Source organism: Neodiprion pinetum, chromosome 5 (genome assembly GCF_021155775.2).
Source record: "Neodiprion pinetum isolate iyNeoPine1 chromosome 5, iyNeoPine1.2, whole genome shotgun sequence".
NCBI classification, from domain to species: domain Eukaryota; kingdom Metazoa; phylum Arthropoda; class Insecta; order Hymenoptera; family Diprionidae; genus Neodiprion; species Neodiprion pinetum.
In genome coordinates, this window is record NC_060236.1 from 19625801 (window position 1) to 19643995 (window position 18195).

At 37.8% G+C, this 18195-nt stretch overlaps 1 protein-coding gene across 1 annotated transcript in view; it reads right to left on the reverse strand.

The window, feature by feature from the left end:
- Window positions 1-4227: 4227 nt before the first annotated feature.
- The window catches only part of 5-HT2A (5-hydroxytryptamine receptor 2A), a 151679-nt gene continuing 137711 nt past the window's right edge, over window positions 4228-18195 (reverse strand). Inside the window, exons 7-9 of the mRNA XM_069136410.1 lie at window positions 14201-14416; window positions 9506-9802; window positions 4228-8280 (exon numbers count right to left, since the gene is read on the reverse strand). Of these exons, the coding sequence (XP_068992511.1) occupies window positions 8016-8280; window positions 9506-9802; window positions 14201-14416 (778 nt within the window). The 3' untranslated portion in view covers window positions 4228-8015. The remainder of the gene's footprint in view (window positions 8281-9505; window positions 9803-14200; window positions 14417-18195) is intronic.

Sequence of the window (18195 nt, forward strand, 5' to 3'; positions counted from 1 at the left end):
AACGAAATGAAGAGTTAAAAATTTAGTTAAAAGTTACAAGTCAGCTAAAGTATTGATTCAGTAAAAACGGAATTTATCCTCAGTCCAAAGACGAAAAAAAAAATTAAAATTATCACCTCTAGATAGTTGAATAAAGAAGAGAAAACTTCAATGATACTTTGCTTTCAGAATGACTTTTCGAAAGCTGCATCTTACTAAAGTTTTCTTTTCTTTTTTTGCAAATACAAAAATGTTAGAGGTTATGTCTTCTGATAATTTTCGATTATTCACAAAGAATAGTTTGTGGAAAAATAATTGAAATTGTAATGAAATTACAGAAGCATAATGACTGTGACTAAAACCTTCTATTTATAATACCGATCGAAAACTTTGACTAACAACAAATATTGTTAACCGTGAACACAATTTAATTTCTCGAGCTATGGACAACGGCAACATTTTGGAATTTAGAATACTTGAACGGAAATTAATAAGGTGAACGTAATTTGCAAGCGATAAATTAGTCAATGGTTAACGAGGATATATCATCCCGGATGGTAAACACACTTCGTGATCGTTACAGGAAGAGGAATATGCCTCAGACTTTGATGGTATAGTCCAAAATTCGAACTACGTAACAACGATTTCTTGAACCAATTGCACCGTGTCTTCATAGAGTTCATTTACGATGATTGCAGGCTTAACCTAATACCAGCGGAGGACTTGATGGGGCGTGACGAAACGAAGCCTGCACTAAAATCCGTTTGGTTCTGAAATCTCGTCGCCCAAAACGGTCTCGGAATTTTCGCGAAGGAAATGCCGGCGGGAAATTGTTCGGAAATCTTCGTTCAAACTCTACGAAAGGAATTCAACGAGCCTTCCACCGATTCGTAGGCGGTATATTTTCTTGCTCATCACACAAAAGAAATTCCCGTCTCTTTCCACCGGACGAACCGCATCGACACAATGGACTCGAAAATTATAAACTTTTTCTTTGATGAAACAGCTTGTGAAATCGTACGGAAATATGAAAAACACTAAGCGTAGAAATGTTCAAGTGTCAAAAACTTTTATTGCCGATCAAGTTCGCGAATTGAATTGAATTCAATCGGGTTTTCATCTTTGAAAGCCTTTCGTTCCTCTGCAAAAGTTCCGTGCAAGGCGTCACATGCCTTTCATAAACTTTTTTTCACATCAAGCAACAATCGCATGTTTATTAACTCTTCTTTCCGACTCGGCTAGATTTCTCGCTGAAAGAATATGTTTTGTCAAACGTATTTTTGGTCAAACAGTTATGCACTCTCACCCTCCAGGATCGCATGACCCTTATGAGCGAACATTTTTGGAATAAGAGAAAATCCTATCAAGAATTTCTTCATCGTTTACATAGAATAATCAGTAACAAAAACGTGTCTATTTAATCTAGCTACAATAATGACTGAAGATTCGTCATATCTTCTCTGACAAGGAGAATACTCGAAGTGTGCAAAACTCACGATTCTTCAATATTACATTGCAACATATCACAGAATGAAGAAAATCGGTGAGGCACACCTTGGGTACTTTCCTTGAGAGAAAATCACTAAACTACGAATCTCAACAATCGAAGCAAGCCTCTGTGACCATGAAGTTGGAAGAAAGTGGTCATCACGTTGGCCTTAAAAATGCCCAGAGGAAATGTTCTGAGATCGACTTCTCGACCAGTTGGAAAGCTGCATGTACTCAACCTTATTCAGTCATACCAATTTAAGCTGACTCGGCAACAGGTGTTCTACGAAGCTTCGTGTCGACCTCTGCTGGAAGCGCCACATGCTGAACTGTTACAAGCTTTGTTACCGTTTCACAGAGTGAAGTGAAGGTCGAAAACGATTTTTCCAACAGAATTTAGTCTGCTATGCTTCCTGCTATGCTTCATGGGTCGGTAAATATAACGCGAGGATGGTAAGCCATTGACATAATAATTCCAGGAATCAATGGTCGTGTGGGTACAAATTTCTGCTCCAAACTGAGTCAGATTCCTACGTTACCTCATGTTGATTGGTACAGAAGGTGATTTCAAGAGGAAATCTGCATTGACAGTTATTCATGAACCTTTGAGTATTATGAATCATAATGTTCGATTTAGCCCGCTTTGCCGGCCAAGATTTGGCTAATTAACTGAAAATTAGCAGGCTTAAGAAATTAGCCAGTTAAGATAGTTCACCGGTTAACCGGCTAAGCCGGCGAAAAATGGATAATCAGGCAATTTTAACCGGCCAAACCTAAAAATGCAGAAAATCGACAAGCAAATGAATTTTTCATTTTTTGGATTCGAACTTCTGACCAAAATACCACATAAAGAGAAGTTTTTAACCGAATCCAATTTTAATATTCATCAATTAATATATCAACTACAGTTAGGGAATAATGCGTATTAGATCATTCGAAAATATGAAGAGCTTAGTAAGTGACTTTGAAAAGTTAACCCATACAAGCATCAGGATTTGACAAACGTTAATTTTTATAGCTAGTTTAGCTGATTGTCATTGTTTGATCAATTTTTCAGGTACCTTGGACAATTGAATGACAATAATTCTGTAAAGGCGATATAATAAAACTCATTCTAGTTACAAGTTCGAATCTGAAAGGCGAAAAGTTCATTTGCTTGTAGATTTTGTACATTTGTAGGTTAAGCCGGTTAAAATTAGGTAGTTTGGACCGGTCAATTATCCGAGCCAGTTAAGTTTCAGCTAATTAGTCCAGTTAACTTTTTTGACCAGCTAAATCGTACACCACGGATTTCATTTTATTTGAATTATGAATTTTATTTGATTCATTTTAGTTGAAGGTGGGTAATGATCAGTGGTGAAATAAGAAGGTATCAGTACTGATTGAATTCCTAACTTGTATTATTGAAAATGTGTTTCTTTTCAAATGTATATTTAATTTTTAATTTATGGTTAGAAAATTTTGTTAAGAAGATAGTGCGATTGCAGATAAATGTCTGCTGTTTAATTTTTTACAAATTAAGATAATCTGGCAATGCGTTAGTAACACATACCGAGAGAAAGACGCTTTGATCTTGTCGCACCATTGAGAACAATGTCGATGACTCTATTATGCATAATTGAAAATCAGAAATAAGTAAGCTATGGTATCTATAACACTATTCAATTGATTGTCTGACAACGAATCAGAATATTTCAGGCCCAACAACAGCGTAAAACAATTTAACACTTACAGGTAAACGATACCGGAATAATTTGATTCGACAGACTTAGCAAACGTACCTGCAATATTTCCAGACGATATTCCAGTGACGACAATTTGTTTTTCTCACCACCCCACCACTCACCGAATGTTAATCTCGCACTAATACGATTATGAGTTTACCGTCACAGCTTCTAAATAACGCGACGTACGTAAGTAACTCGAGCACATTGGGCTGCGCGCGCTCACCAAAGACAAATGACGAAAAACGCCGTTGCTCGCCGTGTGTCTACCTATTCTGCCCGAGTGTTGTGTAGTAGAGTCTGCTAGGACGGATCAGAGGACATATTTACGACGACTGTACACAATAAAGTGCGAATCGGAGTTGAACTGGCTTCCTCGAAATGGTGAACGTACATTTCTTCAAGGTTTCCGAGTTATTCCAGTTCTAGTCAACATCATTTCGCACCCTCGAAAATCACTTGTACATACCTCACTTTAAGTCACTCGTCGAATTTTACCGCCGCAGAAATACTATTATGTATTGTATGTTACGCACGCTGTATAGACTTTACAGAAACAATTGAATACAAGTGTAATATACACAACTGCGATTGACGTTCGACTTGCCAAAGACGGATCACACCACCAATAAGCGCCGTCGTACACTCTTTCCATCGCTCTCACCGACTGGTGTGAGGTGTGTTTTGATTCGGGAATCCGAGTTAAGCCTGAAATACCGTTCCTCACCCTCCTCACCTCAAACTGAGCAGGCATGATGAATCTGTGTAAGAGGTGATTATGAATCTCATCCGATGTCATAGATTCGTTTGTTTGTATCATTGTCAAAATGTGATATATAGTATATCACCAGTTGGAAAATCAGTTCATTTTTCAGCTGCCGCAAGTTCGTCTTCTCACTGTGATGTTTTTAGTAATAGCCTACAGCAGTCGATAGGACGAAGCACAGAGGTTACGTTAATTTTCTTACCCACAGAGCTGCGCTACAAGATTTAAGGCTGTTGTTTGAAGAGGGGAATTTTTTGTCAATCAAGATAGTTGAAGAAATCATGTAGCATTGCTTTATTGGATTCATTTACACGTAAGTAATTATTTAAACCTTGTATTTCCCGTGAACTTTCATTGAAACAATTATTCTACGATATCGATTGAAGTCAAACAGCGTCAGAATTTGAAATTTGAAAATTTTTTTTTAATAAATTTCAAACTTACGAGATCATTTGTATGTAAGCACTCCGATGGCAAAATTGCAATTAGCTGATTATTTTTCTTTTTATATACTACTTAATCTTTGTTTTTCCTTCATGTTGCAGTTTGGAATATCAAAGAAAGTGATTTTTCTGGTCAGATAAACTGTTTTGAGAAGATTTTGCATTTTATCAATTCAATCTAACTGCGGTTCATCGTAGCGTTGATTTACAGTATTTCACGAATATTTCTTAAATTTTTCCGTGCGTGATGACACTATTTAATTATTTATTCTATTATGAATTAATAATACTTCCTGGCTAACATTTCGTTACATCAATAACCTTACAAATTAGTTTTTTTTTTTCTATATCGTTATAATTATTGTTACTTTTGTTACATTCCATATTATTGAATACTGTTATTATAGCTTTTATCATTATCATTATACACAATGTAATTTTAACACTTAAATACTATGTATCTATATTGATTGTGGCGCAATTACAGTGGTCATTTATATATACTATCCACGCATATAATTTCATATATATTATACACTTACAGTAATCCTTACGTATAGGAGATCAAGCATGGTAGCTCGCATACTTATCGACAACGAACAGGATGCGGTACAGGAGGCCTCACCTCTGTACATTTCAGTGGGCCAGACCGATGATCCGGTACTCTGGTCAAGTATGACGATCGCGCGTAACACGCCGGATTTTGTTTATACATTCAAACTGACAAACTACCATGTAATAATACCTAAGAAGGAATTTAATAAATCTAGTCCGTGTTAACTGATTCCCTGGTGCTTTATTTCACTCCACTAATATTATACAACAAATAAAACAAAATATACCGACACATACCATATTTGGCAATTACTAAGAGGGACCACTGAACGGTACGATGTTGAAATCGCAAATTTTCCTACAAAGGGGTAAACTGGCACTTTTATGACCGAGGGTGATGTTTCTCAGTACGAGTCGTAGACGAGTACTACAAACATCACGCGAGCCCTTACAAGTCCTGCCCCGGAGGTGCACAAGATACTTGCTATCACAAATGTATCGAAAAGTGGATTCTCGTTAGGTGTAACCATAAACTTATAAAGATAGACTGAGCGCTTCTATAAGAGGCACTGACAATTACATATAAAGGACAGAGATATACCGGGAGTACTGCTCTCTCTTTTCAATCGGCGTCACGGTGGGAGACAACGGAGCAGTGGAAGTAGAACAGCTATAGATATAGGCGCATAATTTCGCCTCATTCTCCTCTGCCGCCTCGATCCCCGCCACAAATATCGTCAGAGAGAGAAAGGAGTACTCCCGGCATATTTCTGTACTTTAAATGTTTGCTTCAAGCGGCTCATGAGAGCGCTCAGTCTATCTTTATAAGACTATGGGCGTAACACATGCCTAAAATCGCCGTTTACAGCGCTGTTGCGTAGTATGAAATATATGAAACACCCTGCATCGCTACGCACGCGCACTTTGCCGCATAAAGTACTGTGCGCCACTGCGCACGCGCACTAAAAAGTACTGTGCGCCACTGCACAAGCGCACTCGAAGCAAACCGAGTGAGGCTAGGTTTTATACACAGATGCTGCAAAGCATTTCGGGTACGTGTTACGGGCATCACAACTCGTTTTCGACGCAGTCGTGAAAAAAAAATATTGTATAAAATTAGTGACGAAATTAGGAAATGGTGATTTGCGTGCGAGCTTCGCACTTGCCTCTGGTTCGCTTCAGACTCGTGCTCGCACGCACTCATCAGCATTCCCTGGTTTCGTCATTTGTTGCATAAAGTACTATTATATGACACACCATGTTTTCCGAGCCTCGGTATCAAAAGCTGTTACGTACGCGAAAACTATGTCGTATGCGAAAGGTGTTTGGTACTTGATCGTGGTGGGATCCAGAGGTTCTACCCCCCGCTCCACTAAATCCCGGAGGGACGTTAAATGTAGTTTTTAAATGATTATTAACATAAATTATGAGATCCACGTTTAAGCCCTAGGATCCCGAGAAGGGATTTAAAGTATAATTCAACTCCCTGGGGCTTAGTACGTACTACTTAATCCTACGTCAAGACGCACCGAAAAGCAAGGAAAACATGGTAGTGTATAAAAGTTTTTGAACGAAGTCATTCTTCATTTTCAGATGGTAATTTATTTATTTTTATCTGATTCGTAAAGTTTATTCGTACTCGTTGTTCATCTCTAGTAATTTCTTGCGCTATCGTAATATTAAAATCACTTAATCACTTACACAGAGTATTGTCTTAGTTTTTAAGGGGAAAAGAATATTTAAAAGTGAACCAATCAATGAGGACTTGAATCAAAATGTAGTCATGAAAGAAATTTTGTTTCAATTACTTGTAAATAAAATTGTCGGGTAGAGGAATTTCGGAAAAATTGAGATCAGTGTGAAAAAATAATAAATAAACAAATAACAATTTGCTGGATAATAACACGTCGTTTTTATGAAACGTTTTAACTCAATATCTAATCGATATTTCTATGGAGAGAAAATATTCTTGCTTAACGCTAACTCAGAATATTCAAAGAAAAGAAAACGTAGACTCGAATGAACGAATTTCATGCTAACACAACTGTGTTCAAAAATCATCACGTAAGCTCTTCTGGTTTATGTATATACATTCATATTACCCGTGTTTTGATTAAATTTTTATGAATCTGGGCTGGTAATCTCAAAAAATAGATCGAGTGGATGAAAATGGATGAAGTATCTCATCATTTTTTCGTAAAAACGTGTTGAAGTATTTTTTCGTAATAAAGGCAAAGAACACCAAATTTCATGCTTAGATTCGGAAAATCTGTTAAATTCAATAATTCTGTAATCAAGAAAATCTTCCCTAGTTGACGGGATTTTCAGGAATATCAAATTCGGAGCTTGCTCTGTACCATACAAAAAGGAACTTTACGTTCATGCGAATCGAGATGCTAATCGAAAGGTCCAATAATCACGGAAGGAACTTTTCAATACTCACTACGCAATTTTCACTGGGAACTTGCGAACCGTTCATTGGTATTAATCATCGTCTACTGATGAGTTGAAACGTTGTTTTTTACTTGGAATTGTTTCATTGCATGGTCAATATTATTTTGCGTTACCAACGATGTTTAAAACTGGTTCAAAGCAGCATCGAGTAACCATATGCCGCTAAAAAGAGCCTCAACACCGCTAATTTTCCGTCGGTAATTTACACAATTCGGACTTTTGGTCGGCAAGCGAGGACATTACTGTAACATCTGATCGATAACAGTAGATACATGTTCTCTTTCCATCTCCTCAAATAGAAAAAGGCAGAATATCTACGTCAATAAGTCAGTCAGCTGTACCGGCTCTACAGATCGCGTACTGATCTGTTATAATTGTTGATGTCGGTAAGTTAGTCTTCGAACGCGGCAGACGAATCCCATAAGGGCTGGCTCACTCAATGGAAGCGGTTACCAACGTCCTTTTTTCGAGAACAAGGCCAAAGTTCCGATCCTGCGGGTCAAGCGAAGTGTCGAATGTGAGGTTGAGCTCCTTGCACAGGGAACCCGTGACCTCCTCATCGCGAATCATTATCGCCTGGACAGATCGGGATCAGATCGGGATCACTCAACAACTGTGATCGCGGTCGTGTTCGTGGTCATGGCCATGCTCGTGGACGAGAAAGGTGTCGCGATAGAGGGAACTCGGGGTCCTGTGCATTACCGTGACGTAGGAGCTTCCCGACGCTGGTGTCGTCGCCGGGTTTGAGGCTGGCGTCAGAAGCGGCGTTCCCTGAAGACTGATCGCCAATGGCAGGCTGCTCGGAGTGCATAGGCCCATGGCGCCTCTTCCGCCCTCTGTGACTGACCGGTATCTCGGCGGTCTCGACAACCTGAAACAATTTACCCGAAACCCATAAACCCTTCTGCAGGCTGTCTCCATGGTTCGAGTGCAACGTAGGCCGGAAAAAAGAGCCTGATAAAGACCACCCGGTTTCCGGCAAAGAGGAGGGCTTGGGACGATGCCGTATGTCAGTATTTATTGACCCCCAGAATTTCACTTATTTTGGCTTATATCAGAGCCTTTGCATCGTTGTCAAGAAAAATACGATGTCAGCGCAATTCTATGTGCGATGCCAAACACAGATATCCTAAAACTTTCTGATTTCACGCTGGAATAACGTCGAGAAATGTATTTCTACAATTCAATTATGGAAATATATTTTCTGACGTTGTACTTTCATGATACAAAGACGGTTTTTGAGATTCATTGCCAAACTAGGTGAAATTTTATTTACATGGTCAATCAGGACTGACTGTATCATCCCGTCAATTATTCATTAGTTTGTTATCACATCAAATTTCATGATCGAGCGATAACCAAGACATTTCACATGTTTTCAAAGATTCTTGACATTTTCAGATGATTTTATAATATTATCCTAGATTCCATTGGTTTCCGAAGGATCTGGAATGATTCACGTGGAATTTTAAGAATTTCATGCGGTTTGACAGACAATATAGAGATTTTAGAGATCTCAGAAAGGCAAATTGCCATAGCTGACAAGCGTAATGGAATGAATCTTTTTTCTATCTTGTATAAAATTTGTAATCATAATCATCATCATCGTTATTGAGAACAAAAATAACAGCAACGCATAATATCGTTTACGTTTATTATTCAAAAAATAGATTAAAATAATATAAAAATACCGTTAAAATATGTAATCAGTTCTCAAAGGCTTTCGCACAACGTTATATTATTCATTGTTATCACTGGCGTTCAAATTAAAATATTTTATAATTTTGAGAAGGGTTTCATATTTTCCAAGATGTCAAAATGATGAGAAGCTAAAAGTGATGACGAGTATTGGAAATGTGTAACCTCTACCGGATTCTCAACTGTCTTTGAATGTTTCAGCAATTTTCTTCTAATCACTTGAGAATATTAACCATCATTTACGAAAACCACAACTAATTAACCACTAATCTCACCAATTTCCAACACTCTCGGTTGTTTCTTCTTCGGTAAATATCTGAGACTGAATTTTTAATCAAATTTGTCGTGGCGTAAGGAGCTGAAGAAAGACTGAACGGAATTAGTACAACCTAAATTACCTGGAACACCTGCATTTGAGAAGTCTTATGAAGGCAGCTCGAAAGGTGCGGTTGAACACGGTGTAAATTACCGGATTTATCGTCGACGAAACGTAACCGAGCCAGAGACAGGTGTCGACGACGTGTGAGGGCACCGAGCAGCGTGGACAAACGGCGAAGAGAATGTTGAGGACGAAAAACGGCGTCCAGCACAGAACAAAAGTGAAAAACACAAGGCCGAGCACTTTGCTTGCCTTTTGTTCAGTCGCTACCGCGTTCGCAGCCAGCGATCTCCGCTTCGTTCGCCCCGCCAGGAATCTGTTAAACATAAAAGGGCGTTTGAAGAACAGGGACAAATTGAAGAGCGGTAAAAAGGGCTCGAAATTGACGGAATTGGATCCTAGATGGATTTCACCGCTTCAATTTCCGCTACTGGGTAATGATGACATCCTTTTTTCTTTCTCTCGGCTGTTTTCGTCTGAGCTATGTACTCAATCTGTAAAGCAATTTGATTAGAATCAATGTCTGATTGACGATTTATTTCACTGTTGAGATTTCTACGCTAATAAGCAGAAGTCACTCAATATCACTCGTCGATTTCAAGGAACATAATTTTACTCATCTTTAAGCCAAAATAAAGGCCCGTGTTTTGACCTTTTTATCGAATGGGCTTTTTTTGTGGTGAAAAAAATAATTGAAAATTTGTTTCCTCGAGATGTCAAAAATCCGAATATCTAAATTTTAGAAACACTAGTCGAGGAGCAGTTTTCGTACGTTTTTCTAAATCGTTATGACAATACCGCAATCAAATCCCGTCTGTTTTTTGGAGCAATGCTTTTACAGTTTCGTACATCTGTATTTATTCTAAGGAGAAACACATTCTCTAGTGGTAATTAAAATTTGCCAGAAGCATCCTCAGTCGTTACATTGTACTGGCAAATACTTCAAGTGCCCAAGAAATTGATGATCTATATCTATAGAAATGGAACGGAGATTATTCAAGGATGGTATAATTTTCCAATCTCATTGTAAAGTCTTTCCTTTGACAAAAACTTCCGAGTTTGAGAAATTCACTATGTTTGTAAATAATTTCAAAATAGTCACAGCAACCTCAACTTGGGTTATACCTCGAGTCTCCAAAGAGGGTAAGATCAAAAGACTTCAGCACTCGAAGAACAACATTTCATAACGCAGTTTCATTGCTTGAGTTCACCAAAGTACTTGTAAGTACAACAATAAATCGTCTGAGGATTTACGAGGCCTTAGATCTTGAAAGGCAGTTAGGTATAGACAACGAGGGAAATGAGATCGACTTCCGTGTTCATCTGTGATTCTTTAGTCTTCCACCGTTATCAAAAGGAACGCTGCGTCATAATGTAACGAACCGTAAAATTTGTTTTCACTGTTTAATTCAGTAATTTGCAATGGCTTACTGATCAATTGATCAGCCACCGCACCGGAAGTTGATGTTTTTACCAAACGATTAGGCGAGAGTCAAACACAAATTCAATAATTAATCCTTGTGACACATTGTGACAGTGTAAATTCAAGATAAAACATTCGAAGAAGAATTTTGTTTCTGTAATAACTTTAGAGGTCACTAATCTCAACTTTAACACAATAACGCCGTAAAAATATTGTCTGCCGGTCCCCCGGCTAAATTTTAATTAGCCTAAAAATGTTTCATTGCATGCCACCTCGCCTTATGAGTAAATAAAAGTTCAACTGTTACGACGAAGCGACAATTTCCGTAATCCATTTGCCGGTGTAAACAACTGTAGTTGTGGCTCTGTTCGGGGATATAACGTCGAGGGTGAGGCGAGACGGGATGAGTCAAGATAATGCAGTCGAGTTCTTGCATCCACTACCCCGAGTCCATCCTTTGATGAACAAATTTCTATCCCCAGTTGTACTTCACACTCTACGTCTAATGCTTGGTTAAACTTGACTTAATTATTCTCGTAAATTTAACTCCGGATCATCATCTCCACTCTCGGATTAAGGTGTAAGCCACCTGGAGATACCCGAGCTCTCGGCTCTCACGCACTGTGCGAGCTGATGCAGAATACCCGACTAATTCACGAGCAACCCCTTTGAAGCGCTTCGCCACCTTGCGTGACTTACCTTATAATCGTCAAGATTATCATGCTGCTGCTATTTTGGAAAATGATTCAGTATTATAACTCCTAACCGGACCAAATCATATCTAACGATGTTATTTCGTTTCATATTCCTTCATCATTATACCATCATGGTTATGGTGGGCGTAAAAAAAAAATAGTCATGCATACACATAGTCAAATTAACTTGAGACAGTAGATATACAACCAAGTGTTAATTTGACACCTTAGAGGTATTCCTGTTCTGATCACAGAAACTCAGTTCAGTGCCAATGTTAATAGCAGACCATTTTAAAACTGCGCGTAGTCCCAAAGAGTTCACTGCCTCTCAAAAGCTTGATGTGAACCGGTGTTTGCTATTAACACCGAATTAACACCAAGCTTCGACTCTGCTTATTGACACCATAAAGAGAGTGTACTTTTTGTGACTACGCGCGGTGTTCAAATGGCGTCAAATCTAACACCTTTTTTTACAGTATGTATACAATTTTCATATTTCATAAGTGGCACATCACATCTGGAAACTTTTAAGACTCTGTGTAACATTATTGGATGTGATCTGATCTGGTTTGACGTAATACGTCTTAAAAATATTCTTAATATTATTTTCTACGTCTAGTTGATACGAAATTTGGTAGTGTGCGAATCCACGAAATTTTAGGTTTGGTAAAGTACAACGTAGGTTGAACGCCCGGCAATGAATAATTTTAATTCTATTACATTTACAGTAAATACGACGAGATAAACACAAATTTCAAACCTAGTATACCTTCGTACATGACTCGTATCACGACTTTATATTTTTCGGAGACTATAGAGTCGGAGTAGCTGCTTTAAGATGGAGATTCGAGTGGAGAGAAGAGGAAACAGACACTCCAAAATTACCAATGGTAATGAGGAAAAGAAGAAACTAGGAACCATGAAGTTAAACATGCAACTGAATGCCGACGTGAACAATTGGAGTGTATTAAAACTGCTGGGAGATGATAAAGATGGAGAAGAAGAAGTTGATAACGTAGAAGAAAATACACGCTACTAACGGTGGCGAGGATCAAGTTAGAGGTAAAGAAATTAAAAAATCGCGGCGTTATGACCGAGGAAATTGAGGATCCAGAAGACGACGATGCAATAAGACTTAAAGTTCACAAAGGAGAAGACTATGAAAGGAGAAATGAAAATCAATACTGAGTAGAAGCGTTGAATTAGTGAACCAGTAAAAGATGGTATAGTAAAACTTGAGGATGACCAAGAAGATTGATAAAACAGATGAGAATTGCCATATTAAAATCAACACTGAGCAGCAATAGCAAAAGAATAAGACGAACAAGAAACATCGAAATGATGAATCAGAAGACAATGAAGCAAAAATTGAAGATGACGGCGAAGAATCGTGAAATCCATGAGAATTACTAGGTAAACATCAAGACTGATTATCTAGAAAAGAGGAATAAGGATGAAGAAGAAGCATTGGATAAATGAACTAGAAGGCGATGATGATGTATAAGGTGAAGACAACGCCGAAGACCAATTAAATGAATGAGAACTACCAAGCGAATGCCAGGACTAATCAACTATAAAAAAATAGACGATGAACATGGAGCATTGAATTAATGCACCAGGAGAGGATGACGAATTGAAAGTTGAAGATAATCAAAAAAAAAAATTATGAAAAAAGTGAGAATTACCGTGATCAGTGAAAAATAGATCAAGACTGATCCGCAAAAAAACTAGAATAAGATGAAAAATCAGCACTGAAGAAGAACGAATATCCCAAGAAGCGGGAATGATTATAGAAAACGATTGATTTTAGAAATGTGTAGCATTATCGGAGATTGCAATTCCAACAATCTAAGATCTGATATCGACAATCTTAATAATGCTTATTACAGTTTGATTACGAATAAGTAGTTAGTCTCTTCTTTTCGCGGTGGAGGTGTCTAACTTCAAAGGGTAGATGCCAGCGCCTTGACGTCTCTAGTCCTTGCTTCTTCCTAGTTACTGATTGTCTAGCTTTACTTTGTGATTCGTCATCTTATTGTGTCGTCATCCTAGTATTCTTTCTATGGTCTCATTCGCTTGCCATTTTCCTTACTGTGACCACCTACCGCCTATCACTGGTACCAGTTTTTCTCATTTGCAATCGCGGTTCACTTGTTATCATGGTCCCGAAAGAGCCGGATAAAATATTAATCTATAATTTCTTTCTTTTCTTTTTTGGTAAGTTTTTCTTCACTTTTATCTGAACCATAGCACTTAATAGCTTTACTTTATCACAGATGACGACTCGACGACTCCTTGGTTTTTTCTACTGTCTAACGATTTGACTCAAATTTTAGCCATTTTGCCGTTTTCTATATAATTCAATGTAAGTTCTCTTTTCTTTTTCTTCTTGTTAGTTTCCTTTATTTTTGTGTACTTCGGTCTGTCCCGATATTCTACAACAAGATCGCTCTTTGGCTGCTTAATTAATCACCTCCCCACTAGGGCCGAATCGTAAACACATGTTTGGTTTTTTATCGCAAACATTGACCTGAGGACACCGAGAAATTTCTTCAGCATGCCAAGAAGCATAGCAAGAAGATTAGAATCGGCTCACCTGAGATTGAGTGTAGTCGGTGTGACGTTTAGTTGCAATTTCAGGGTGCGAAGCTTGAAGTTCCTAGTTTCCCTGGCGATGTTTTCCGGCGTCTGAGTGCCCTGGTCGACCTTTCGCCCGCCTCTAGAGGACGGAACGACGTGATCTGGGGTACCAGGACTGTTCATCGAGAAGTTGAGCTGAGGCTGCGAGGTGCTGCCCCTCATGCTCAAGTTTCTGTCACAAGAAAAAAAGTCGTCAGGACTTCTTCGACGGGCAATTCCATTAGGCATAACAGACTGGGAGCAGAATGCTCGTCCTCGTCGAACATCCACTCACAGTCTTCGTTCCGGGATAATTGGGTTCCTCTAACATCTATTCAATCGGTCCGCGAGGAACTTTTCCTCTTTAAGAAAATCACCGGATTATCTCGCTAAACAGCTACCTCAGTGCTGTAATTACCTCCGGCACAACAGGGATTATCATCCTCTCAAAGTCGTTAACCGAATTACAAGCACTTAAAAAAATAACTTAGTTTACCTCTGCAGCTCGCCATTCTTAAGCCATTTGCAAAGCTCGAACATGGGAAAGAGGAGAATATTCTTAGCGATGTTGATGGCTCAAGAATCAATACCTCTTCCTTAAGTCGGTTACGTGTCGAGTACTCCTTAAATTGATCTATTCGGGAATTTGCCTAAGAATTATGGAACGAGCTATACTGAAATTGTAAGCGACAGCTTAGACATCAATTTTTCGTTCCAAAACGCTTCGAAATTAATGAAAATTTCCTGTCTTTGTTCTGTTTCGCATTGCGATTATCCATTTCATTCAGACGACTATATTTGCTACAATTCCATTAATACACTTTTAATTTATGATGTTGATATCGCTGCATATTCAGTATTTTAAAATGGCACTGATGATGATTTCCATCAACGAAACGCAATTATATTGGATCGGTTATTCGAAAAAAGAATCTGTCCCACTTGTGAACTTGTAAAGAATAATTTGCTAAACAAAATGTTCTAGCGTAGAATGAAATTTAACAAATCTGCTACATTTGTACACTTTTGAAGCTATTAGAAATGCAAAATCTGTATTTCAGTTGTCATTCATAACTTCGGTACTTTTTTTTTCTATGGTGTTTCACCAAAATTATCATAGCTTACAAATGTACGTCTGAGTTTGATGAATACTCAGTTTAAGAATCCTTCAAGGAGTTTGTCGGCTGAAAATCAATACATTGCATCCATTTTATTATACTGCATAATTATCAGTTTATTACATATGTAACCTACGGACATATATTTACAAATGCAAAATTGTCAAGTACTGCATTCACAAACAAGTTATGAATATCAACGATTTAATTCAAATCGCTTTAAAATGGTTTAGAATCTAACAAAACTCCCTTAATTTCACTCTACGATGATTCATTTCATTCAGAAGACACAGATATCGATTACGACCAACAAATAGTAATAATGAATCGACTGATGAGAAGAAAAGAAATATCGGTTCGAGTGACTGAAAAAAATAGTCTTTTCGATAAACGAACCAACTTACGAGTGAAAGCGAACGGACCTATTAAATATTCAACAATTTTGAAACGATTCGAAATGATATCCAGGTTTTTGTGTAAATCCGGTACTTTTAATTTTTGGATATTTCCATACATTGTCATAGCCTAAAAATATAACAATTTCACAAATACTAAATGTAAGGCCACCTCTGATGAAATGACTGGACGGTATTGATTTTGAAGAACCAATCACCGTGTCATTTTCAATAATTAGCAACCATCTTGCGCCAATTTATCCGCTTCACATGATGCAAGGAGTTGAAACGTGCGCTTGAGGATTTCAGGCGATATTTTACACGTGTTAAAGGCCGAAGAGCCGGATATCCGATGGACGTTATTTTTTGGGTCAGAATAATCCGGGGAAAATTTGTCATCAAGAAAAACGGCGCCGCGAAGATCCCACGACATCCGAGTTTCAAACTCGGAGACTTTTCGGCCAGCCGATTAGCCGCAACCAAAACTCTGTCTGAAGCTCCCGGAGGAGTTAATAAAATGGTCGGAATTCTTCCCCCTCCGTAAAATTGCAAAAAAAAAAAAACTTGCTAAAACCTTTGAATCATTGATTACCTGAGGGACCGTGGCTGGCTCAAGCCTTCCAAATTTCAAACGTTCTTCTTAACCAAAGTTGACTTTGACAAATCGGGAGACGCGAATTTTGTCAGGCCAACATTATTTCACGGGCAAAAACCTTCGCCCTGCTGACAAATCAAAGAGACGTTACATCTCGTAATCGAATTTAGATTACAGTTGAATTCCTACTTTGCGACATCATTTCAAGTTTTTATTCATCGTTTCGTGTGAAGGGTTGAAAAAACGATGAAACATCTTCAACTAATTCTCACACCCTCTAATTTTTTATCCTTAAAGACCGAATGTCGAAAAGAGTCAACTGAAATAATAAAAATTTATCTACCTAACAATTATTTTTAAACGTCGCGATACGTCGGTTCACAAATCGGTACAACTTGCGATGTAATAAATATATACCGAAATCGTTTGCTTATTTTATTATTCTCATCTCCTTTTTTCGTATCCTTTGGTATAGTTTTTTTCTATAAAATAGATAGATAGGTATATATTTTCCTGAGTTTTCTAGTCGGTATTGCTTTTCTCTACGATATTGGCAGCTGTGACGGATCTAGATTCTGAAATATCAGGAAACTCACTGCTTAAATTATCCTAAATCAGTAACTGTGTATACAGGGTGTCCCATTTTGACTTGTACAGCTGTATAACTCATAAAATGACAAGTCAATCAAAAAATGTTTCGAATAAAAGTTGTCGGGTATCGAAAGGCTGACCGGCCTATGACCTTGACTTTAGCATTAACCTTTATTTTCAATGTTATTTGAAGGTCAACTTGTGTTTTTCAAATGAAAACTCACACTACTTGCAGATTGGTACTTTGAAACATTTTTTTGATGAGATTGCATTTTTTAGAGTTGTTCAGCCCCGTATAAGCGAGGATCATGAGACTCATTACGATTCACCCATAATATATATTAGGTTCATAGTCCAATTTAAAATACTTCGATATGGAAGAATCTAAACATTAAAGTTCAAAATTCACCGCTGACGATAAATTTGAAGTGCATATCCTCGGTGAATAAAAAAAATTTGTAAACGTGAATTCTCGTTCAACTAATTCAGTGACTAATCTGATATAGCTCGAATTATCAAACAACTTTTGACGATGGTAAATTCGTATGGTTAGTCGAATTTCGATAGGTAATAGCTCATTTATTTTTTGAATGAATTCTGCCGTACGAATCATTTCACACATATTTTAAGTAAGACCAACACACATTTTGAAATATGTGAAGCATTCATTTTTTACATGCAGCCTGTGTCAAATTATTACAGGTTGATGTTTTCTCGATCAAATGAAGAGCTGAATAAAAATTCAATCTCTGACAATTTCTAGACAATTTGATCACAGGCAAGATTAGCTGTGATTTTTTGGAATTGGATAAACAGTATGTACGGCTTTTGTATAACAAAAAATGAACTTTTTTTAGGGCAACTTTTTCCACTCCTTTCTCGTTATTGCGGAAACGTTGCTTTGACCGAATTCCAACTTTGATGATAAATTACACAATGAGTTACACTAGTTGGCGTGTATTTATTTCTTCATTCTTCCAATTGGACAAGGTTTCAAACGAACTGTACTCCGGATGCCTCCTCAATTTCAGATATCTGCGCATCGATTCACCAGGTTCGAGTATTAATACATATATACCTATATAATATGCGTCAAGCCATTACTGAGCATAATTGGCTCTCGAAGTTCAAGAAGCTTGAGGTATGATTGACATTAATAGATCCGTCTATACGCCCACTTTGTCAGAGTCATCCCATTACGGAGCTTTATTAGCATGTGGAGAAGTTCGGGCACACCATGAGAAATTTCTATTTATGGCCACTAAACGGTTTT